The sequence below is a fragment of the Phyllostomus hastatus genome, unplaced genomic scaffold (genome assembly GCF_019186645.2).
Source record: "Phyllostomus hastatus isolate PE091 unplaced genomic scaffold, TTU_PhHast_1.1 phas_contig_148, whole genome shotgun sequence".
Classification (NCBI taxonomy): Eukaryota; Metazoa; Chordata; class Mammalia; order Chiroptera; family Phyllostomidae; genus Phyllostomus; species Phyllostomus hastatus.
In genome coordinates, this window is record NW_025333607.1 from 22,538,280 (window position 1) to 22,559,864 (window position 21,585).

General features: G+C 61.6%; 1 protein-coding gene across 4 annotated transcripts in view; it reads left to right on the top strand.

Annotated features, from left to right (window-relative positions):
- NR5A2 (nuclear receptor subfamily 5 group A member 2) overlaps positions 1–21,585 on the top strand; it is an 87,801-nt gene that overhangs the window by 12,088 nt on the left and 54,128 nt on the right. For 3 of the 4 annotated variants that reach the window (XM_045817145.1, XM_045817152.1, XM_045817137.1), the window contains 3 exons: positions 1,285–1,403; positions 2,963–3,104; positions 5,729–6,375. In XM_045817145.1, coding sequence (XP_045673101.1) covers positions 1,285–1,403; positions 2,963–3,104; positions 5,729–6,375 — 908 coding nt within the window. Of the gene's footprint in view, positions 1–235; positions 545–1,284; positions 1,404–2,962; positions 3,105–5,728; positions 6,376–21,585 lie in introns of those variants that run through there. The other variant, XM_045817161.1, reaches the window with a different exon arrangement.

Sequence of the window (21,585 nt, forward strand, 5' to 3'; positions counted from 1 at the left end):
AAAAAAAAAAACTTAACAGAGAGAAAGAGCAACTCCTGGCAAGGAGGCCAGTAAAGACACGAGCGGCCAGGTATTTCGGAGATGGGGGCGGCTACCTCTCTTTCCTTTTTGGTAAACAAATCAGAAAACTCCTGCGCGGTCACCGGCTCCCCACCCCCCTCACCCCGCCCCCTGCGAATGCCACTGATTAACTTAAAACAAACCGAGCCGGTGTTTGCGCGCCTGTGTTCGGGGAGGTTGAGCAACCGCGCGAGGCGAGTGCGCACCGCGGGTCACAGGACGGTGCGGGCCTCGCAGACTCGCGGTCTCGGGAAGGGACTGGGGCAGGTACCGCGGTCCGGGGCCGCTCGGGCCACTGCCCTTCTGGGCGCGGACGGTCCACCTCCGCCGAACGGAGGCGCTCGGCGCGTCTGGCTCCGGGGCTTCGTCCCAGGAAGCGGCAGCCCGAGGCCCGCGGCGCGGCGCGGCCGGCGGCCTCGTTTCGGGCGGACTGGAGCCGGGCGACCTCGGCGTGTTTATACTCTCCGGGAACGATCGAAAACAGGTGACGTTCACGCCTGGACTTTCGTGGCTGGGATGAGCCCAAACCCTCCGCCGTCTCTTTTCCTCCTTTTCCCCCCACCTCCCTTCTTGCGCCTTCCCTTTTCCATTTCCTTTTCCTTTTCCTTTTCCAGGAGGTTTCCGAGGGGGCGCGATGAGAGTGTCGGGACCGGGCAGACCCGGTTCGGCTTATCCCGGCAGACCCGAGCGCCGGGCGCCGCTGGCCGCGGGGGAGGGGGCGGCTGAGACCCGGGTTTCTGGGGTCAGATCGAGTTTCTCCGCCAAGGGCTTGCAGTTCCCGGCGGGGACGTGCTGGCCTCGAACTTCCTGAGGGGTGGGGGGTGGGGGTGGGGGGTGTGCTTATTTCTGTCCCTCGGGCAAGGGTGACATTTTTTTGGAACTTTTAAGGAAGTTTCAAAGAAATTGTTACTTAGGCGATTCCTCTTTCTGGTTGGGTGGGTGGCTTCGCAGGCGCGTGCCCGCCCTGAGGCCAGTGGGTAAATGTTGGAGACGCTGGGATTATTTTTAAGTCTAAAAAGGTACACGAACTGCGCACCCCTGGGCGCCCACAGATGTTTCACCTCCACCGCAGGGCAGGTCTCTGAAGAACCCTGGGTGGACGTGATGGTTGTTTTGCGTCCTCCCCGGGGCGCTCGCCCACCAGCCCCCATCGTGCGGTGCGCCCCGGCGGAAGCCTCGGAGGGAACTAACCGGGCCCCTGTGTGCCCCTGTCTTCTCTTTCAGTGTCCCAGTTCAAAATGGTGAGCTACTCCTACGACGAGGACCTGGAGGAGCTCTGCCCCGTGTGCGGGGACAGGGTGTCGGGGTACCACTACGGGCTCCTCACCTGCGAGAGCTGCAAGGTGGGCTCCCCTCCCTGGCGCCACCCGGGACGTGGGGTGCGGGGGGGGGGGGGCCCCGAGGCCAACCACGGGGCGGCTGGGGCAGCTTGGTGCGGGCTGCGTGCCCCAGACCCAATGAACACGGAGAGAGGAGGACTCGGCCCCGGGGAAATGGAATGCGTCTCAGAAGTATGTGTCTGATGCAATGCAAAGGGCAAAGGCATGTGACTGTTCAGGAAACTTCGCCGCCCTCGTGGCTTGTAGGCATTTCACGGCAGCGGAGTGACGTAGCTGCGGCGATGCTTCTGTTCCTAACAGTCCCGAGTATTGATTCTGCTTGACTTATGCACGTTTAAAGCACCGCTGCTCTCCGGGGGGCCGTGACAGAGTGCTCCCCGAGCACCTCGTCACTTCGGGCCTTCCAGCCTTCCCTGCCGCCGTCCGCACATTCATTACCCCCGGACACAGAAGTCTAAATTCCCGGCCGTGTGATTGCACCCTGATTTACTCAGGGAGTAATTTTTTAAAAGATTTTTGGAAATTTATGTCGCCACAGAAGAAGAAACCAGGTCTGTCTATAATAGAGTGGTTTGCGTGAATGTATGACCTACTTAAAGTGGAAGGAAGCGGTCTGTGGAGAGCGCTACATTGTTGCTAGTATCAGTTAGACATGAAGGGTTTATCCTAGACCTTCGCGGGCGCGTTCCCAGTGTATTTGATACTCGCTGTTTTTCAAGGTTTTTTTTTTGAAGTGGAAAACTCAGGACAATTACTCACACCGCTGCCAGGAAAACGCTTTCGCTCCCCACCGCCACGCTCGGTTCACCCCGTGGCTCGCGGAGGGGACAGGGCAGCCCCAGCGCCGGCCGACACTGCTGCCGTGATAGAGACAGCCGCGGCGTCTGTTCCCGGGGCCCCCGCGAGTGAAACCCGAGGCCGCACACGCTCTGCGCTAGGCAGCTCCCCCTCTCCGCCGTGCTGGCCTGCCTATTAGATTCACTTTTTTTTTTAAACAGTTCCCACACTGGAATGCATTCCAGTGGAATTATGAACATTTTCCCATTTTTACTCCTTAAATCCTTTTGCTTTTAACCACCTGATGTTGACATTCGCAAAGGATCTGCAGTGTTCCGCTGGTCAGTTTTGCCACCGGCACTTGGCGAAGGTCTGTCGCCAGATTGTGCCGGACTCTGTGAACCCGGCCGGCCGGCCAGCCGGCCCCACTGCCTCTCTCTGGGCGCGAAGGGCGGCAGGGCAGAGGCACTGGTCCCTACGAGATGTGTTTTCCCCTGGCTGTTGCGGTGAAGGGGTGGTCAGCCAGCCCCCCCCCCCCAGGTTTGATGTGATGCTTCAGGGACAGACCCCTGGTGCCAGAACACTCCGCGCTGGGCCCTGGCAGGGCTGGGCGGGGGGGGGGGGGGCCCGCCTTGTCAACATGTGGAACGAGCCAGAGACCCACCCAAGGGCTTCCACCGGGCCGTGTAAAGATCGGCCGGTGGTTTCCTTAAAAATGAAACAGTGGGAGGGAGACGGGTGTTAGGCGATGTATAACGTGTCTCACCATTTTCTCCGTCTTGCAGGGGTTTTTTAAGCGAACCGTCCAGAATAATAAAAGGTACACGTGCATAGAGAACCAGAACTGCCAAATCGACAAGACACAGAGGAAGCGCTGCCCCTACTGCCGGTTCCAAAAGTGTCTGAGTGTGGGCATGAAGCTGGAAGGTAAGGTCCCGCGAACCACGCCCGCCGGTCAGCTCTCCCAGGACGGAGACCTTAAAACAACACTGTGTCTACCATAGAGTAACATTATTGTCCTGGTCTTTTACCGCCGCTGGCAGTGATGTAAGACTTGGTGTGTCGTCCACGGAGGAAGGGACGGACTTTCATTTTAACCCTGCTGAAATCAACCAGCACAAACAATGTAGTAGGAGTTGTGCCCCCACTTTTTTGGGGGGGATGGGGAGTAGCTGTATTCGATGGTAAAAATAAAAATAGGTCAGACGAAAATAAGACATAAGTAATTCAACTGAGAACAAATAAAAATAATCTGCAAAAAAACAATCCTCAAGCTTTCGACTCAGCATGCCCATGTAAACACTCCCCTGGGAGCTTTTTCAAGTAGGTGTGCCCGCGATACCTGTGGCTCCCCCCTGAGCGCTCCCTGGCTAAGGAGGGAAGCCGCTCGCCGTCAAAAGGAGTGTCTCGTGGAGAGTGTCAGTTTGGATAGTGTGGGAAAACACTTTTTTTTAATTAAGATCATGACTGAGTCTGCAACATATTAAAAAATGTCAAGAAGCAGGAAACTTGAAAAATAACAAACAGTTCGAAAGCCACTTTCAACTTGACGTTGAAAGAGCAGAGCCAGGCCGGACGACGGCCCAGCAGGTGAGCAGGTGGGCAGGTGGGGGAGCCCCCGGGGGCCTGCCGCTCCTAATGTGTCGTTTGTGGGCGACTGGGGTGTGTCGCTGCTCTTCAGACGCCCACCTGCCAACCTCCTCCCCCCGACACACACACACACACACACACACACACACACACACACACAGATGGTGTGGGCTGCAAACGACACGGTCGTGGCAGTGCACCCGGTGGGCATGCGCCGGCACCAGAGACCGCGCGCTGTCCGATCGGCGTGGCACAGGCTGGCCGTGTGTGGAGTTTTTCTGTTATGCAGAACGCAGACGGGCTGGACATATCCCAGACTCCCAATAAATCTGCTGAGTTGCTAGCAGATTCCTTCCTGATAGAAGTAGCCACTTTGGTTATCACGGGCACTGTTCCGTCTGTGTTACTTTTAAGAAGAGATTGAAAGGAAGGAATGGGTGTTTATTAATTTCTTTATCAGGAATCACTTCTTTTTCAAAAGCCGAATAATGGCGTAGAGGCTTAGTGTAGTAGGAGAACTAGAAAATAAAATGTCAAAAATTCCATGTTGTGATTTCCTAGGATGTCATTGATTTTTTTTAACAAGAGGAAAAGTTGCATTGCTTTGCCTGAAAAAAAATATATATATACTTTTTTAACTCTAAGTCACTTGCCTTGCCAGTGCAATGGAAAAACTGACTTAATCGGTAAATTCTCACCCACGTGGGGAACTCAGCTATCTCTGGACGCCTAATATTTACCATAGGTTGTTAATGCTGTACTAATCCTGAGATAAAAACCTCAAAAAACATCACCTCCAGCCTTTTCAGCATGTCACAGGCTGTCAGAGGTCACTGGTGGCGTCTGTCTAATCGCCACTGGCCACCAGGGGCTTGGAGAGAATGACCAGCTTAGTAGACGTGGCCCTGGACTCCATGCCGCGCTGTGACGGTGAACTGTCAGGACGGCTTCTGAAAGGAGCTTGCTTTAATTATGTCCGGTTTGGCTAAGCTTAAAAACAGTCACCAGATCAGGTGCCCTGATGTGCGTCCATCAGTCCGGGTGAAAATCATTTTGTAAAGAGAAGTATGTGCCCGACCCTCTTGCAGCAAATTAGCCAACAGGGCTTTGAAGGAGGAGGGCGGTCTAAGAGAAAGCATCCACCGTTCCACCCAGAAATGGGTTTCGGGGTATCTTTCTTCTCTCAGCAGCCTGGGTTTCCACAGAGAGAATCGCAGTGTAACTGGCATGATAGCAACAATGCCTAGGAGACACACTGACACTCCTAAGCAACACAAAGTGTCCTCTAGGAGGGCAACAAAGTATCCTCTAGGAGGGCAACAAAGTATCCTCTGGGGGCAACAAAATATCCTCTAGGAGGGCAACAAGGTATCCTCTGGGGGGCAACAATGCATCCTCTAGGAGGGCAACAAAGTATTCTCTAGGAGTGGCAACAAAGTATCCTCCGGGGGGGCAACAATGCATCCTCTAGGAGGGCAACAATGCATCCTCTGGGGGCAACAAAGTATCCTCTAGGAGTGGCAACAAAGTATCCTGGGGGGGCAACAATGCATCCTCTAGGAGGGCAACAATGCATCCTCTGGGGGGCAACAAAGTATCCTCTAGGAGTGGCAACAAAGTATCCTCTGGGGGCAACAATGCATCCTCTAGGAGGGCAACAATGCATCCTCTAGGAGGGCAACAAAGTATCCTCTAGGAGGGCAGGCATCTCTGCAGTGCACCCAGGGCAGCTAGGTCCCTCCATATCCCAAATACCTTTTTGGTGATAAACACCCTTGGAGGAAACAATTCATAAATGTTGAGGACAAGGCTTTTCGGGGGACCTTGAGGACCATTGCAGAGAAAACCACCACACATCCCACTTCTGGTCCATTTTCCGTGTTTCCACACAACGGGCTACCTGGGGAACGCTAGTGACGCACGTCTGACTGACACCTGACTTCCCTTTGCCGCCCCTACAGCGGTGAGGGCGGACCGCATGCGGGGAGGAAGGAACAAGTTCGGGCCGATGTACAAGAGAGACAGGGCCCTGAAGCAGCAGAAGAAAGCCCTCATCCGCGCCAACGGGCTGAAGCTGGAAGCCATGTCTCAGGTGATCCAGGCGGTGCCGCCGGAGCTGGGCATCCCCTCCGCCCTGCAGAACGCGCACCCCGCCTCCAAGGGCCTACCTCTGAGCCACGCCGCCCTGCCCCCCACAGACTACGACCGCAGCCCCTTCGTCACCTCCCCCATCAGCATGGCCATGCCCCCTCACGGCAGCCTGCAGGGCTACCAGGCCTACGGCCACTTCCCCAGCCGGGCCATCAAGTCCGAGTACCCCGACCCCTACACCAGCTCCCCGGAGTCGCTCCTGGGCTACTCGTACGTGGACGGCTACCAGGGCAGCTCCCCGGCCGGCATCCCGCACCTGGTCCTGGAACTGCTGAAGTGCGAGCCGGACGAGCCCCAAGTGCAGGCCAAGATCGCGGCCTACCTGCAGCAGGAGCAGGCCGGCCGGGGCAGGCAGGACAAGCTCAGCACCTTCGGGCTCATGTGCAAGATGGCGGACCAGACGCTGTTCTCCATCGTCGAGTGGGCCAGGAGCAGCATCTTCTTCCGGGAGCTCAAGGTGGGTCGCCCGCCGCGTGACGTGGGGTCCCGCTCGAGTGAGACCCTGCTCCCTTCCCGACAAGACGAGGCTGCGCGTGCGCCGGCGTCCACGTCCTTTGTTGCCCCCCCCCCTTTGGCGACTTACAGAGATGAGCTCTGACCTCGGGGCACATGCAGCTCGAGTTTGTGGGGTAGCTCTTAATTTGTAGGGGCGACATGTGAGGTGATGTGTGGGAAACGGGCTCTTTACTGTGTAGCTCTTAATTTGTAGGGGCGACGTGTGAGGTGATATGTGGGAAACGGGCTCTTTACTGTGTAGCTCTTAATTTGTAGGGGTGACGTGTGAGGTGATGTGTGGGAAACGGGCTCTTTACTGTGTAGCTCTTAATTTGTAGGGGTGACGTGTGAGGTGATGTGTGGGAAACGGGCTCTTTACTGTGTAGCTCTTAATTTGTAGGGGTGACGTGTGAGGTGATGTGTGGGAAACGGGCTCTTTACTGTGTAGCTCTTAATTTGTAGGGGTGACGTGTGAGGTGATGTGTGGGAAACGGGCTCTTTACTGTGTAGCTCTTAATTTGTAGGGGTGACGTGTGAGGTGATATGTGGGAAACGGGCTCTTTATTTTTTTTTCCTGGAAAGTACAAGGTCTTTATTTATTCCCTTTAACTCAGATGGTTTATGGCTGGATAATTTAAGTCAATGGGAAACAGCACCTAGTAAACTTGAAAAAAAAATGACCAAGCCGAGAGCTAGCTTGTAATGGTGTCGTTTGGAAAGAAAGAAAAAAAGTGGCAACGTCGGGCTGTGGTTGAACCCAGATACCGCCACTGGCAAGCGGCATCAGCCGGTATTTACTGCCTGTTTACCTGGACTTTTGGTTGGTGAAGCTTTTGTTTTTGGAGCAAATTCCACGAGGATGTTTGCTGGCTCTGCAGAGGGGGTGGCCCCGCTGCGGCCGGCCTGCTGGGCTGGGGCTGGGGCTCGGAACCCGTGGAGCCCGCATCCGCCGTTGATGCTAATGGGTCGGTGCACTGCAAACACAGGGTTGTTTGCGTAAGGACCTCTGTTTAACTACATAATTATTTTATTTCCTGAAACTTAAGACTGAATTAATATGGGAGAGTTACAGAGATGCCGGGAACCTCGCCGTGGCGACCGAGGCCCACACGGCGGTCCGTCGTTTCGCTCCCCGGTGTGGAAACTAAAGTGAATTCTGGATTCGCTTTCCAAGTGTGCCCGTTACAAATACAACGTCCTCCTTCCACTGCCGTGGTGGTGGGGTGGCGTGCCTGCTTTCCGAGGTCTCCAAGCACCGTGGCAGCTGGGGGGGGGGGCGGTCTCTGAACCTGTGAGAGCACGGGACGAAGCGGACTCCGCCGCCTTTGCAGGGTTTCTGCTAAATGCTGTCCGTGCGGAAGGACGGGGGCTGGGGGAGCCCCGAGCGAGGGGCCATCTTGTGCGTTCCACGGCAGTCCCCTGAGAGGGAAAGTTTTGTCGGAATGGGGCCGAATAAGCTGGTGGAGCGCGGCGGCCCACGTGGGGACGGCTGAGGCCCCCAGCTCTTCGGCCCCAGGTGCTTTCATGCAGAGTTGAAGGTGCTGGAGTTAGGGCGCCCTGGCGGCAGGGGGGCCGGCAGCCGGGGGAGCAGCGCCCCCCCGGGCCGGAGGCTCCCATCACTGACGAACCCCGCCTGGGGTTCTCACCTTTACTGTTTCTTCGCCTGGACGAGAATGGGGAAGGTCTTTGAACGCGAGGATGAGAATGATGGTTTCAGAGGCAGCCGAGAGGCCGGGGCGTGGAGCGCGGAGGAACACAACTTTGCACGGCGCTGCCCTGGCCGCGAGTGACTTCCCCACCAGCCCCTCCGCCCCCGTGGGTGGGCAGGGGGTCGGTCTGCCCCGCAGGCTGTTGTTGTCAGCCCTCAGACTGTGCGTGTGGCGTTGAGGGGCAGGAGGTGGGAGGGAGGTTTCGCAAGGGGTAGAGGAGGCCCCGTGGGCACAGCGCCCAGTCCCGGGGGCCCGGCACGCAGAAGGTGGCTCAGCCAGTGGGCGCTCTGGCCGCCCCGGGACCAGCGTGCAGGGAGCTCTGCAGGGCTGCGGGGCTGCACGGCACGTGTCCTCTCTCCCTAGCTCACCAGCGGAGAAACAATGTTGCCGCCTCTGTTTGGAGGGCTGCGATTGTGCAATAAACAGCCATTAATGACTCACCGCGCACCGCCAGCTGCCAGGCAGGGAGCTGGGTGTAAGTTGAAGTGGGCGAAGTCTAAGAAAGACGAGTGAGGCAGAAGATGGCCTCTCGGAGACAGTTCTGTAAATAAGTATGAAAAAAAAAACCTCCGAAGACCCTGAGGTTGTATTTCGCAAATCTGCAGGGAAAGAAATCGCGCGTATTGTTTTTAGGTGAAAAGCGAACGTTGGAAAGGAAATACACACAGAGACCCCAGCTGGGGCTTCGGCGCGGCCAGGAGAACACACTTTCCCTCCACGCTTCCCTTTTCCTCCGCCACCGCTAGATTCCGAGGCTCTGTAACAGGGCGCGCGGTTTGCTGCTTGGCTAAAATATAAACACCCCTGGGAACGGGCATGCTACAGCAGCATTAGGCACTTGCACAGCTGTGTGGCGCGCAGACCAGGGCTCGGTGAGCATGTGGTTTGAAAGGCTAAGGAAGGTCCAAACCTCGGGGGCTCCTGCAGGGTGGGGGGAGGTGCCCCCCAGAGAGAAAGCCCAACCGGACCCCGCCTGCCTTGGGCTTGCACGGGAAGGAGTGATTCCACTGCAGCGTCTTTCAGAGGAGGGAACGCAGAATTCAGAATACCCGAGAAAGAGTTAAATGCAGAGCTGTGAGCTGACTTTCCCGTTGGGAAGAATCCCTTGCCCTTCTGTTTGTGAGGTGACCAGGTCGGAAAGCAGAGCAGGGCGTCTGAGGCTGGCACCGAGGGACGGCGCGGCACGGACTTCTCCGAGGCCGTGGCTTTCCAATGTGTTTAATGCTGACCCGCAGCAGGAAATAGATTTTGCTCTAGAATTGGGCGAACCAAGCACGCCACGCACACGCACGCACACACGCACACACACACACACGCCACTGAACCAAAGTTCCTCGGGACAGCACACCCCCTTATCTGTGCTTTGAACCTTTCTGGTCTGTCCTACCTATTTATTTCACGCTCTTAAAAAATTCCTGGTCGTGACCCACGACCCACGACACTGATTTGACGAGGCACTAATGAGGCATGACCGGCAGCCCAGGAAACCTCGCCCACCTGCCTTGGGTGAGGACTGCCCCCCAAAAAGGCCTCCTCCTCCTGGCGTGGCCTCCCAGCGTTCCTCCCCCGAGCCTGAGGCCCTGACCTCACCCTACCTATGTGCCTGCAAAAGTTGCAACCTCCAAACGTCAGGAAGAAAGATGAATCCTTCCCTTTAAGCATTAGTCTTTTTCTTTCAACTTCACAGCAAATTAGCCATCACGAAACAAACATACAGGGCAGATTGCTTATGACTGTGCCACCCACCCCAAGATGAAAAGTCACCCATGGGCTCCCGGGGAGTAATAGGATAATGAGGCAATTCTGCAAACGACCCCTTGCTCCCTCTCCCGACCCTGCCTTCCCTGTCCTGCCCGCGAGAGAATCCAGAGTTCATTTGTTTGCTATTTAAGGGGACGGAGGGCTGGGGGGCGGGGCGGCTGCGGGGGGTTGTTTAGTGTTTCCACATGTTTACAGGGTGCAGAAAAGATACCCTGGTCTCCGTCCAAAATGCCGCAACGGGGAGGAGGCTTTCATGGCTCCCAAGCTCGCAGCTCGAGGCGTGTTTGGCGCGTGCACAGAAACGAGGACCGGGCACCCTCGGACCGACGGCCATCTCCGAGCTGCGGGCCGTCGGGGCAGAGGCAAGGAGGCCCCCGGGGCCACCCGGCCTCGCTCTGCGCCTGCGCGGGCCGCTCTGGCCGGCCCCCCCCCCCAGCCAGGGCACCAAGGGACCGAGGCTTCGCAGCAGGCAGCTGCCGGAACGGCCCGCGGGGCTCAGCCCCCTCCTGGCCTGGAAAGCAGGGTTCTCAGAGCCGGGGGGGGCCCTGGACCCCAGCGCCTCCTTTATACTTGAGGAAACTGAGGCAGGGAGGGCGTGCGGCCTGCCCGACATGGCGCGGCACCGAGCGGCAGCCCGGGGACTGGCCGATGCCGGTCCAAAGGGGCAGCACGTCGATGAGCGCCCTCCCCCGCGGCCGCCCCCACCCCAGCACACACGCACACGCTCGCACACTTGCACACACGCGTGCAGTATTCCCTTTGACCGAGAGCACACGGGCCTCGCCCAGGGGGTCAGGGCGGATCTCCGGGTCATCGGAAGTCCCCAGTGACTAAATCACTGGCCGTCGGCGACACAGGTCTCGGCGGAGCCCAGAGGACCCCGGGGAGTGCGTGAGTCACCTCAGAAGCTGCAGTAGTTCCTCCAGGCCGTGGGGGACCGGGGCTCCCCGCCGGCTCCGCGCCGCCCCCGCATCCGCGCCCCCCCCACCCCGCCCGCCCCGGCCGCTGGTTCCCTGGGAGGCGTGGGCTCCGGGAGCCCAGGGGCTAGGTTCTCCGCGTGTTTGTGGGGGAAAAACCAGGCAGGAAGAGGCCACCAGCCCAAGACCAGGCGACGGACGAGCAGCGAGCTGTGGGAATGTCAGGGACATCCCCGAGGTCTCGTTGAGTGCAGCACCTCACTTCCGACGCGCCTCCGCACCTCGAACCCTGCTCTCCCTGGCGGCAGCCCGCACTCTTGGCTTCCTCCTCGGGTTTGGGGGGGCGAGGAGGAGCGAACTCCAAGCCACCTCCCACCCCCACCCCCCCCATGGAAGGAGCTGTCTCTGTGCGTCCAGAAGCTGCTTCTTTCCTGCCCGCGATTCTTCTCTCCCCCGGGCCCCGGGCCCACCCCCGCCCTCCGCCAGCACGCTGTCGATGAGTAATGAACTTGCAGCATCTATTTGATCTTCTAATGAGACCAGATGTCCTAAGAGGATTCTGGGAACCGAGCGAGGAGAACTTCCCCTCGACAAATGAGTCTGATGCATGGAGGAATTAAAAGAAAAAAACCTGAAATTAATCCTGTCCGAACCACCCAGCCCGCGTGTCCGTGGAAAACAGCCCCGCAGACTCGGGGAGACCGCGGGGCGTGCGGACACCCCTTCCCCGGCGCAGCTCTCTCTGAAGTCAGGGGGACCGGGGCAGGTGGGGTGAGGAGGGGCAGGGGGGCCTTCTCTTTTTCTGGCCCATTAGAGAAGCTTTCTGGGCAGTGTCATTCATTTATTCATTTATTTCTGAACAGTCCAGATGCCTTTTCCAAGCTGCGTTCACCCCTGCCGACCAGCGCAGGTCTGCGGTCCCAGGTTCGACGGCTCTGCCCCAAATGGTGCGCCGTATTCTGTAGTCGCCTTAGTTAGCCCTTCTTTCTTTTCTTTTCTTTTTTAATTTTATTTACTTGTTTTTTAGAGAGAGGGGAAGGGAGGAAGACAGAGAGGGAGAGAAACATTAGTGTGTGGTTGCCTCTCATGTGCCCCCTCCTGGGGACCTGGCCCACAACCCAGGCCTGTGCCCCGACTGGGAATCGAACCGGCGACCCTTTGGTTTGCGGGCCGGCACTCAGTCCACTGAGCCACAGCAGCCAGGGCTTAGTCAGCCCTTCTGTCCTGCGTGTGGGGAAGCGGTTGGGGGCGGGAGGGGGGTGTCTGCACGGTGCCCCCCCGCCCCGTCACTTCCCCTGGGGACTGGGATCCAGTGTCCTGAGTCCCACCAGCGCCCCCGCAGGCTGCCATGTTGCCCGAGAGTCTCAGGCGGCCGCTCTGCCGCACCGCACGTCCGTTCCCCCGGACGCTAGGGGGTCGCCCCCAGAGGGGCGGGCAGCAGGCAGCAAACCCTGGGAGCAGGCTGACGCCCGCTGCGGACGGGAGGGAGGAGCCCAGGGAGACACGGCCCCTCACCGGGCCGCCCGGGCGCCGGGGTCAGACCAGTGCGGCCGCCCCGGGCTGGCCGGGAAGCGGGCGTGGGCGTCCTCCCGTCTGGGGGGCTTGGAGGCAGCGCTGGAGTGGCGGGTGCCACCCGGTCTCTCGGGGCGTCAGAGGCTGCTCTGAGGACTCCCCAGGTGGCCCGGCTGCGGGGGCCTCTGGTCCGGCGGGGCGAGCCAAGAAGCAGTCACGTGCCCGCACGGGTGTGCGACCCCTGGCTCGCGCAGGGACCCGCGATTCCAGCGTCCTGTCCACCAGCCACCGAGGCGCTTCCTCTCAAGGGCCCCGCCTGCTCGCTCAGTGCGTCGGTCTCTCTCCGAGGCCGGCGAGGCCCGACCTCGCCTCCCGGCGCTGGGCCTGTTGGCGGTGGCCTCGGTGGCGGTGACCACGGCTTCGTGCCGGGCTCGCTAACCTCCCGCTCACGTGTCTGCTGCCTCCCAGGGTCATGGGGAGAGCCGGGACTTGAACTCCCCTGGCTCCGCTCTGGCCCGGGTGGCAGAGGGGACGGGTGAGGAGGGGCTGGCGGGGTGCTCCCTGTCCCCCTGCTGTGGAGCCCGGTGCCCTCGGGTCCTCCTCGGGTCCTCCTCTGGTCCTCACGCGACGTGTGCTCGCAGGCCTCCCTCTCGGAAGGGGCCCGAAAGCAGCAGCCTGGGACCCTCGGTCCCGAACCACACGTCTGTGCCAGGGCCACGCCCGTCCGCCCCTTCTCGAGCTCAGGGTGACGGTGACCCATGCGGAGACCAGGTTGGCTGATTCGTGAAAGCTTGCGACCACTTTGTCAAAACTTTGTCACCAAATCAGTCCTTTCAGTTCAGCAACGTTGACCAGGGCACGCACGCAACGCAGCGTGAGGTCGGAGGAGCGGGAGTGAGGAAGACGGGGGAGGGGACGGGGGGAGGGGTGGGGACAAAGCCAACGAGGAGGGGAGAGAGGGGCCAGGCTGCAGCCCCGCCCGGAGGCACGACGGCCCTCGCCTGGGTGAAGGTTTAGGGGACAGAAAAGGCTTCCGGCTGCCCTGCGGGCTCCGGGTTCCGGCAACGGGTGACAAGACCGTCCGGGGTCCGTGGGGGGTTTGCGATGAGTCAGATGCGTGTTGAGTGCTTCGTGTGTTACCTCACTCAGTGCCCGGGGGTCCCCGAGCCGGAGGGGTCAGTGTTCCTGCCGGACAGATGGGACCGAGTCCTGAGCCCCAGACACAGGCCCCGACTTGCCCCAGGTCACACAGCTCATACTCGGAAATGCCGTCGCCCCGACGAAGGGGGGCGTAGTGTCGGGAAAAGGCCCAGTCCTTTATCAAGGTCACCGCCGTCACCGCTCCCCAGCGCCCCTTTGCGGTAATGGCTCTTCCAGGACCGGTGTCACCCCGACCTGCAGAGAGCAGTTTATCTTAAACTGGCCCAAGGAGGTGTCCAGTTTTCCTCAATCAGAGGGGGACACTGCAGGAACTTTCCAGAACCCCCGAGTTCCCATTGGGAGGGTCGGCCGCGTGTCCTCGGGGGTAGCGGCGAGTGAGCCCCGAGCTCCTTGGCCTTCCCCTGCGGAGCCGGCTGTGGTGGGGGTGGGGGGGGCGTGGAATGAGGCTAGAGGGGGGAGGGGCAGCAGGCAGTGTGGTCCCCAACCTGGGCAGGCTCTGCCCCCTCCCCCGCCAGCCCCCCTGCCCGCCCCCCACCAGCCCTGGTGTCAGCAGTTGACTCCTCGGTCTGCTTGTCACTTGCCGAGCGCGGAGAATAATCAGGGCACTCAGAACGCCCCCAGACCTCCCGGGAAGTCTGCCCGTGTTAGCTGCTCGCGGTCGGGGCCGTGGAGCCCCCCAGTCCCTGGGAACCACCCCCGGGCGCGGGCCCTCCCTGCGCACGAGACCCACCGCCACACAGCCCGGTCACGGGCAGGAAGGGAACGGCCAGGCACGTGACTCCTGGGTGGCGCCCACGTTCGAGGGCCTCTGCCCCCACTCCCCCTTCTCCCGGCCGCGTGAAGAGCGGCTGGGCCCCGCTCTCTCCCCTGCCTCCTGGGAGGCGGGCCCCACAAATCTCGGAGGGCTCAGCATCCATTTGCAGAATGGCCGCGTAGAAATCGGGCATTTCAGCTACACTTCACGCCCCGGACATTCCTCTCTAACCCGGGGCGCCACGCAGCTGGCGAGCAGACACGCGCACTCCATCACCCATGCCGGCGGCCGGGGCTTCCTCGGCCGTCCATCCGTCTGCACCGCGGACCCGGCTCCTGCTGCTGCTGCTGCTGCCCCCTGTCCCCCCGCAGCAGGGGCAGCGGGGGCAGCCAGGGGCTCGGCACCTCTGGAGACGCCGACCCCCCCGCCCCACTTCCTCTGCTTTCCCCACGCCCTGCCCCCACCACCTCGCCGGTCTGTCTGTCCAGGCCCCCTCTCCCCTTCCTCAGCTCCTTTCCTGCCCCTCCTCCGCCGCAGGCCCCCCCCCAGTGTGCTGGGTCCGGGGGCCACACAGTTGGTGGCCGCCTGCCCCCCGCTGCCCCTGCATCTCTCTCCTGCGGGAGGCACCAGGTCTCGGGGGGCAGCTGGAAGTCTGCGGGTCTGAGCAGGGCGGGGGAGGCGAGAGACACCGTGGGCAGGGCAGAGCGGTCGGCCGCAGACACGGGCTGGGTCCGCGGACTGCAGCCAGAACACGAGGGGTCCCTCCAGCGTGCAGGGTGACGTGGCCCAGTGGGTGGCGCTTTGTGTGGGAGCACCCAGTCGGGGCCAAGAGGCAGGGTGGAGAAGGGACTTGGAGGCCAGGGGCTCCGCAGGGCGCCTGTGCGGCCCTGGGTAGGGCTCCCGCAGAAACGACCTGGAGAGCCTCTCCTTTCCCCGAAGCCGTGGGGCACCTGAGCGCAGTGGCCGGGGCCGCGGTCCCGCAGCCCCACTGTGGGCCCCCACGCTGTCCTCGCTCGTGACCTGCTCCTGGAAAGTCACTCGCATGCGTGCCCCCCCCCCCCCGTTTGACCACCGGGACAGAGTCTGAGTCCTTGCACGCGGGGCCCTGGGAGACCGGAGCCGGGGGGGTGCACCCAGCGCTCTCGCGGTGGGGGGGGGGCGGTGCTGAGACCGTCCCTTCCGCTCTGGAAGCAAAGAGGAGACCAGGGGTCCTCGGAAATCTAGACACGTCACTAGGATCCCGCAACATTCAGGGTTAACTCGACGACCCGACGCGGCCCGACTCTGAGTCCCGTGAGGACGCCGTTTCTTCACGCAGCGGAGAGGGTGGCGGCCGGCGGGGGGTCCGCGGTCTGTCCCTGCTCCGGCCGTGCGGGCGCGTCTCCGCCCTGCCTTTCGTTCAGGGAGCGCAGAGGTCACGGGCCTCGGGGCAAGGGGGCACAGTGTCCGCAGCAGGACCACCGCTCCCCGAGCCCGCGAGCCAGCTGCCCCCTTGCTGAACAACCTGCTGACCGGATACGTCGCCTGGAGGGGCAGTACAGTTGTCTCCCGTAAATGGAACGTGCCCGTTTGTGGGCACCGAGCACAAGACACACGGGAGGCCTGTGGAGTCGGAACTCCGAGTGTGTGCTGAGTTTCTCAACATGCTCTCCGAAACGTGGTTCATTTTTTTTTTTTAAGATTTTATTTATTTAGTTTTAGCGAGAGGGGAAGGGGGGAGGAGAAACATGGATTGGCTGCCTCTCTCGTGGGCGCCAACCAGGGGCCAAACCCTCAACTGGGGCACGTGCCCCGGCCGGGAATCGAACCGGTGACCCATCACTTTGCGGGAAGACACGTCCAGCCCGCTGGGCCACACCGGCCAGGGCTGACATGCCGGTCCTTGCGAAGGCCCTCTGTGCCACCGCGTCCCTGCCCTCGCCACCGATGCCATCCATCCTCCCGCTCACGCCTTCTGGATCTCCGGTTGCGACGGAGAACAGGCTTTGTTTACCGCCTAATTAACAAAAGAGCCGGAGAAACACCGCGCGGCCCCTGTGAAACAGCGGCACAGATGGGTGTTTGTGCGGCAGGGCTGTCCTCGGGGGGATGAAAAGCGGCTCCGCTGCCCTGACTCACTAATCAAACGTGAGGGGCCGCTGGAGGCGCCTCGGCGCCGCATCCGGCATCAAAGCGGCGGGCGCGGTGCTGGCGGAGCGGATGAAAGGCGGCTCCCCGGGCGCCCTTTCCCGGCAGATCTGACGCCGCGCGCAAGACGGCAGCGGCCCCACGGCCCCAACACGCCCCGGCCCGTGCACTGCGTGTGAGCCGGCGAGCGCGGCGTTCCGTGCTGTGACTGACTCTTGCCCCAGCTTTGGGGGGAGAGAGAGACAGCCCCTGGACCTGGGCGGCGAGAAGGCGACAGAGGGAAGGGTCTTGGGTGCCGTGAGGGAGGGCACTGCTGGCCTTCGAACCTCGTCCGGCCCCCGAGGGGAAGGCGGCGCCCCCCCCCCACTTTTGGGGGGAGTGACTGGCTTTAAACGCACGAGTAGTTTGCGCCCGTGCGTTGGGGTGTGTGTCTCTGAATGTGTTTGCAGGCGTCTTACCTGACCACAGGGGGTGACCACGCCTGTGCTTGCATCGGTGGCCCTTGGCCGCCTGGAACACATACCGTCCTTCCAGCCCCATGTCTGGGGGGCCCCACCTGAGGCCGTAGCTTTTAAAAAGGATCGAAACACAGCATGCATGCATGCGCTCCGCCTGGTGTGGCATTTTCCTTCTGGGCCGACCCTCACCCGCAAGTGTCCCTGTGCCTCCCCCGGTGTCCCTCCCCGATCGGCGGTGACCGCGCATCAGGCCAGACTCAGTTCCTGCTCACGCAGCGAGCGACCGTTCAGGAGCGCACCCCCCACCCCCCCGCCCCCGACGCTGGCGCTCCGACGGGACGCCCGCCCCTGTGCCGGTTTGACTGCGGGGCAGGATGGGGTGGCGTCCCCCCGAACAAGTGCATTCTCCCGGCACTCTCCTCGGTGGGAGCCCCGACTCGGAGGCCCGGACGTGGGACAGACACACGGGTGACCCCCACCACCGCGCATGCGCGGACGGCCAGGATTCCGTCTGAACTGACAACTGCCATTTAGCTAACTCTCCTGGACAGCGAGCCGACCCCTGGGAACCGTGTCCTCGGTCTAAGGACGCCTAAAGTGTAGGGGCACAGACTGGCCCAGAACGCAGTGCGAGCCCTTTGGGGGAGCCGGCCCGGGGGACAGGGGACCGTGTGGTCATGGAGGGGGGCACGTGATGCTGACGGGGGGCCCTGGGGGTGAGCAGGAGTGTGGACCCCACGAGCGGGTGGGAATGAGGGCTCGGGGAGGCATTCCTCCCGGGGAAGGATGGAGCGGAAACACAGAGGCGTCGGCGCTGAACTCGGAGGGAGGGCAGGTGTGGCGGGGGGGTGGGGGGGCTGCGTCACTCCGTGGCCGTGAGGCCAGCGGGCGGGGGAGCTGGGGGAGCTCGGGCGTGCAGGCGGCCAGGGTTGCGGTGCCAGGGTCTTCCGTGCGGCTCTCTCCGAGGCGCGGGGAGTGAGGGACAGGGGACCAGGGCACACGCCACCGTGTGACTGCGTGAGTCCGGCCTGGGGAGAGCTCACCCTCGTCGCCTCAGGGTGAGCCGGGAGTTCGCTCCAGCAGGTCCCGCTTCCCTTGTCGCGGCTGCAGAGGGGGCGGGCGGCTGGTGCCTCTGCCGGCTCGGTTACTTTGGCTGTTCTTTCCTGGGGGGGCACTGCCTTTCCCCCCCGCCCCCGGTGAGCGCCAGCTGCCGTCCTCCACGTGCAGGTACTTGAGGTCTTGGTTCCTGTTTTGTGTCTGATTTAAGCAAATGTAATGTTTTAAACTGCCTTTGGTGTAACAAAACCAAAACATCGGTGTTGTGGCCTCGGACGGGTCTGTTGCTGTTTACTTTGCCGTCATCGGTCCGATGGCACCAAACAGCCTTCCGAGCCACGCACACGGGACGAGGGGGTGTCTGGCCAAGCACACGTACAGGGACCACGGGTCCGCTTTTCCAGCGACCTGTTCCCAGGCCCCACAGCCACCCCTGTGGACCCTCCCCCCACTCACTCTGCACGTGTCAGTCAAATGGCAGGGTGCCCTGGCCGGGTCTGGGCCGGGGATGCGGTCGGGGCCGCGAGCAACAAGGGGGCTGCTCTCACTGGGGCTCACGTTCTAGTGGGAGGGGAACAAGTATAACAACAATAATGATGATGATGATGATGAAGAGGAAGAAGAGTTGATAGAACAAAAGAGTGAGGGGGGTACAGGGAGGGCAAAGGTCCGAGGGGTTCGCAGTGGATGGCTCTGAAGAGTTGACTCTGGTGCCCCGGCTGGTGTGGCTCAGTGGATTGAGCACCCAAGGGTCGCCGGTTCGATCCCCAGTCAGGGCACACGCCTGGGTTGCAGGCCAGGTCCCCAGTGGGGGGTACCTGAGAGGCAACCGCATGGTGATGTTTTTCTCTCTCTCTTTCTCCTTCCCTCCCCCTCTCTCTAAACATAAGTAAATGAAATATTTAAAATAAAAAAAAAGATTTGACACGGGCCCTGAGCTCTCAAGAGCAGGGCAGAGCCAGCCACGCTGAACCGGGCGCCACGCCATCCGGACGCAGGACCAGCGCCTGCGGTGGCCCCGGGGGGAGGCACGCACGGCGTCTCCGGGAGCCCTGAGGACAGCCAGGGCCGCAGAGGTCAGCTCTCGACGAGGTCCAGCAGGCTGGCCCGGTCCAGCTCAGGCAGGGCTCGGGTTCTGGTCCGCCCGGCCCCGGAAGTCAGAGGAGGGTTTTCAGCCACGGAGCGACCTTGTCGGACTCGCAGGATAAGAAACCCCGCTCACTGGGGCTGCGGGAGGGAGGTGCGGGGAGAGGCGGGGGTGGGGGTGGGGGCGCGGCGGGCAGGGGAGAGGGGGCGGCGGCTCTGACGGGGCGGGACCTCGGACGCGGCAGGAGTGGGTGCACTCGGGACTCCCGTGGACACGGATCCAGAGGAATGTGTTTTCAGAGGCCTTGGGATGCAAAGACGAGACCAGCAAGACGAGGTTTTGGCTTGAGCCTCCGAGAGCCCTTTGTGGAGGCGGCAACGCAGCCCCCAGGGGCGGGGCCCACGGACTCCCCACAGAGCCCCCTGATCCCAGGGGCGGGGCCCACGGACTCCCCACAGAGCCCCCTGGTCGGGTGGAGCCAACTGCCAGAGCTTGTCCGTAGGTGCCCCCCGGGGCACCACGGCTCGCGCCCAACCCCCACTTTCATTCGAGAGGACGCAGCGAAGCCCCCCCCCCGCCCCCGGCAGATGCAAAGTCCAGCTCTTCCCAAGGGCCAGGGTTCCCCAGGAGTCCCCGGCCACCCAGGTCAGACCCCACGGAGGTGCAGACAACCTTGTCTTCTCTGCGGCCTCGGTCCTTCCCTCGGCAGCGCGGGCCACGCCCTCCACGCCCCTCGCACGCGCAGACACGCGGCCCCCCCGTCGCTCGGTGCCCCCCGCGGATGTGGTTACTCGGGCTGCAGCTACGTAAAGACCCAGAAGCCCTCGGTCACAGAGGGACCCCAGCGTCCCTCAGCAATAGAGTCTGAGGGGTCTCGCTCGGAGGGGACCCTGGGCTGACAAACGGGCCGGGGTGCGAATTCGGTCGGCAGCACGCAGGGAAACTCGCGGCCCGGGGCACCCCATCCTAAGACCAGCTCCGAGGGGAAGGACGAGGGGCACTTGGGACCCCCCTGGGTTTCGAAGGATTGAATGTTACTGCTAAGGGTGTCTCCCTTCCTTGAAAACAGAGGCCACCGGAGACGAGGACCCAGAGCCGCAGGCAGGCCGTCAGCACCTGGACGGGGGGGGCAGGCTCTGCTGCCGGCTCTTCCGAGGGTCCCTTCCAGGCTGTCTCTCCGGCCCTCAGCAACCTCTGCTGCTCTGCCAGGGACCCTTTCCGGTTGTTTCCTGCAGTAACACGGGGTCGCCAGCCGAGGTTTATTTGGTGGTTGTTGTTTTCTGATGCTTCTCTCCCCTCCACACAGAGCTCTGGGCGGTGTTCGGATTATAAGACAAATCCGGGGATTTATCTACAACATTACAGACGAGCATGAATATGTCCTACACGCTGGAATCGATAACTCTGCTAATAATGAGTGTTTTATCTATGCTAATTCTTAAATCTCCCCGTATTCCAAAAGGAGCTGGGCCTCCCACTGCGCAGCTCCGGACTTCATTTACTCCAGACCCTGGGGCGGGGGTGGGGGCGCCTGGTGGGCTTTTGTCTGGTATCTTTGTGGGCCAAACGGCTTCTGGTTGCCGGTTCCTTTCTGGGCCCCAGTCCGGGGTCGCTGACTGCAGAAACCGGTCCCAGGTTTGCGGATCTCGGAGCTCGGGCCGTTCCGGAAGCTCTGGGGGAAAGAGGATGCGAACGTAGACACCCCCTGCTTTGCACGCTTTCCAAAACCCTGAGCTCTTCGGGGAGAGGAGGTCGGGTGCAGAGAAGATCGCTCCGCGCCCTTCGGGGGTGCTAGCGCGGCCCGCGCTCTGAGTGCCGCCCCCTCTCTGCGCCAGGAGCGGGAAAGGGCCCTGAAGCCACGACAACCAGCCGCCGTCTGAACGCAGGTCGCTGCACAGACGGTTGTGAGCCAGGGCGTGTGTGCTCCCCTTGACCTTGACCGAAGCAGAGTCGGTGAAACACGCGGAGCTGGCACAGCGCGAGGGTGCCCCTCCGTCCACCGTGCCTCACCCCTGGGCGCAGGGCACACGAGCTCGGGCGAGCGACAGCCACCTGAGTGCTCCCACCGTTCCCCATTCGCAGTGTGATCGGTTTTAGAGCGGAGGAGGAGAAGGTATTTCTATTCAAAAAGGGGCTTTTGAGATGGAATGCTCGACTTAATGGCCGGCCTTTCTCTCCGTAGACCTTTAGACAAAAAACCGAATTGCCTCCGTTCTCGTGGGTGGGGAGGTCGTGATGGGAGGCCGCTCCCTGGCGGCACGGGAGAGCCAGGCCCCCGGTGTGAGTGACTCAGCAGCTCAGCCCCCGGACAGGGCAGTCCTCGCGGGCAGCGCGCCGTCTCCCCCCAAGGCCGGAATACGGACACTTCGGAAGGGTCACGCCCCACTGCCTTGACTCTGAGGCTAAACCAGTCCAACCAGGTCACGCTGGGCTGGGGGCTGGTCTCCCCAGGTGCGCATTCCTGCGCGTTTTCTGGATGCGGGGCAGAAATTGATCTTTGCTGTTATCTTGGCTGTGGCTGCCTCCACCAGAAAATGCTGAGAACCGGGCGGGGTCTACCAGCCTCATCAGAAATCCGGGTACAGGAATTGCAGAGGGAAAGGTAGCAAAATCGATCTTTCTGATTTTGG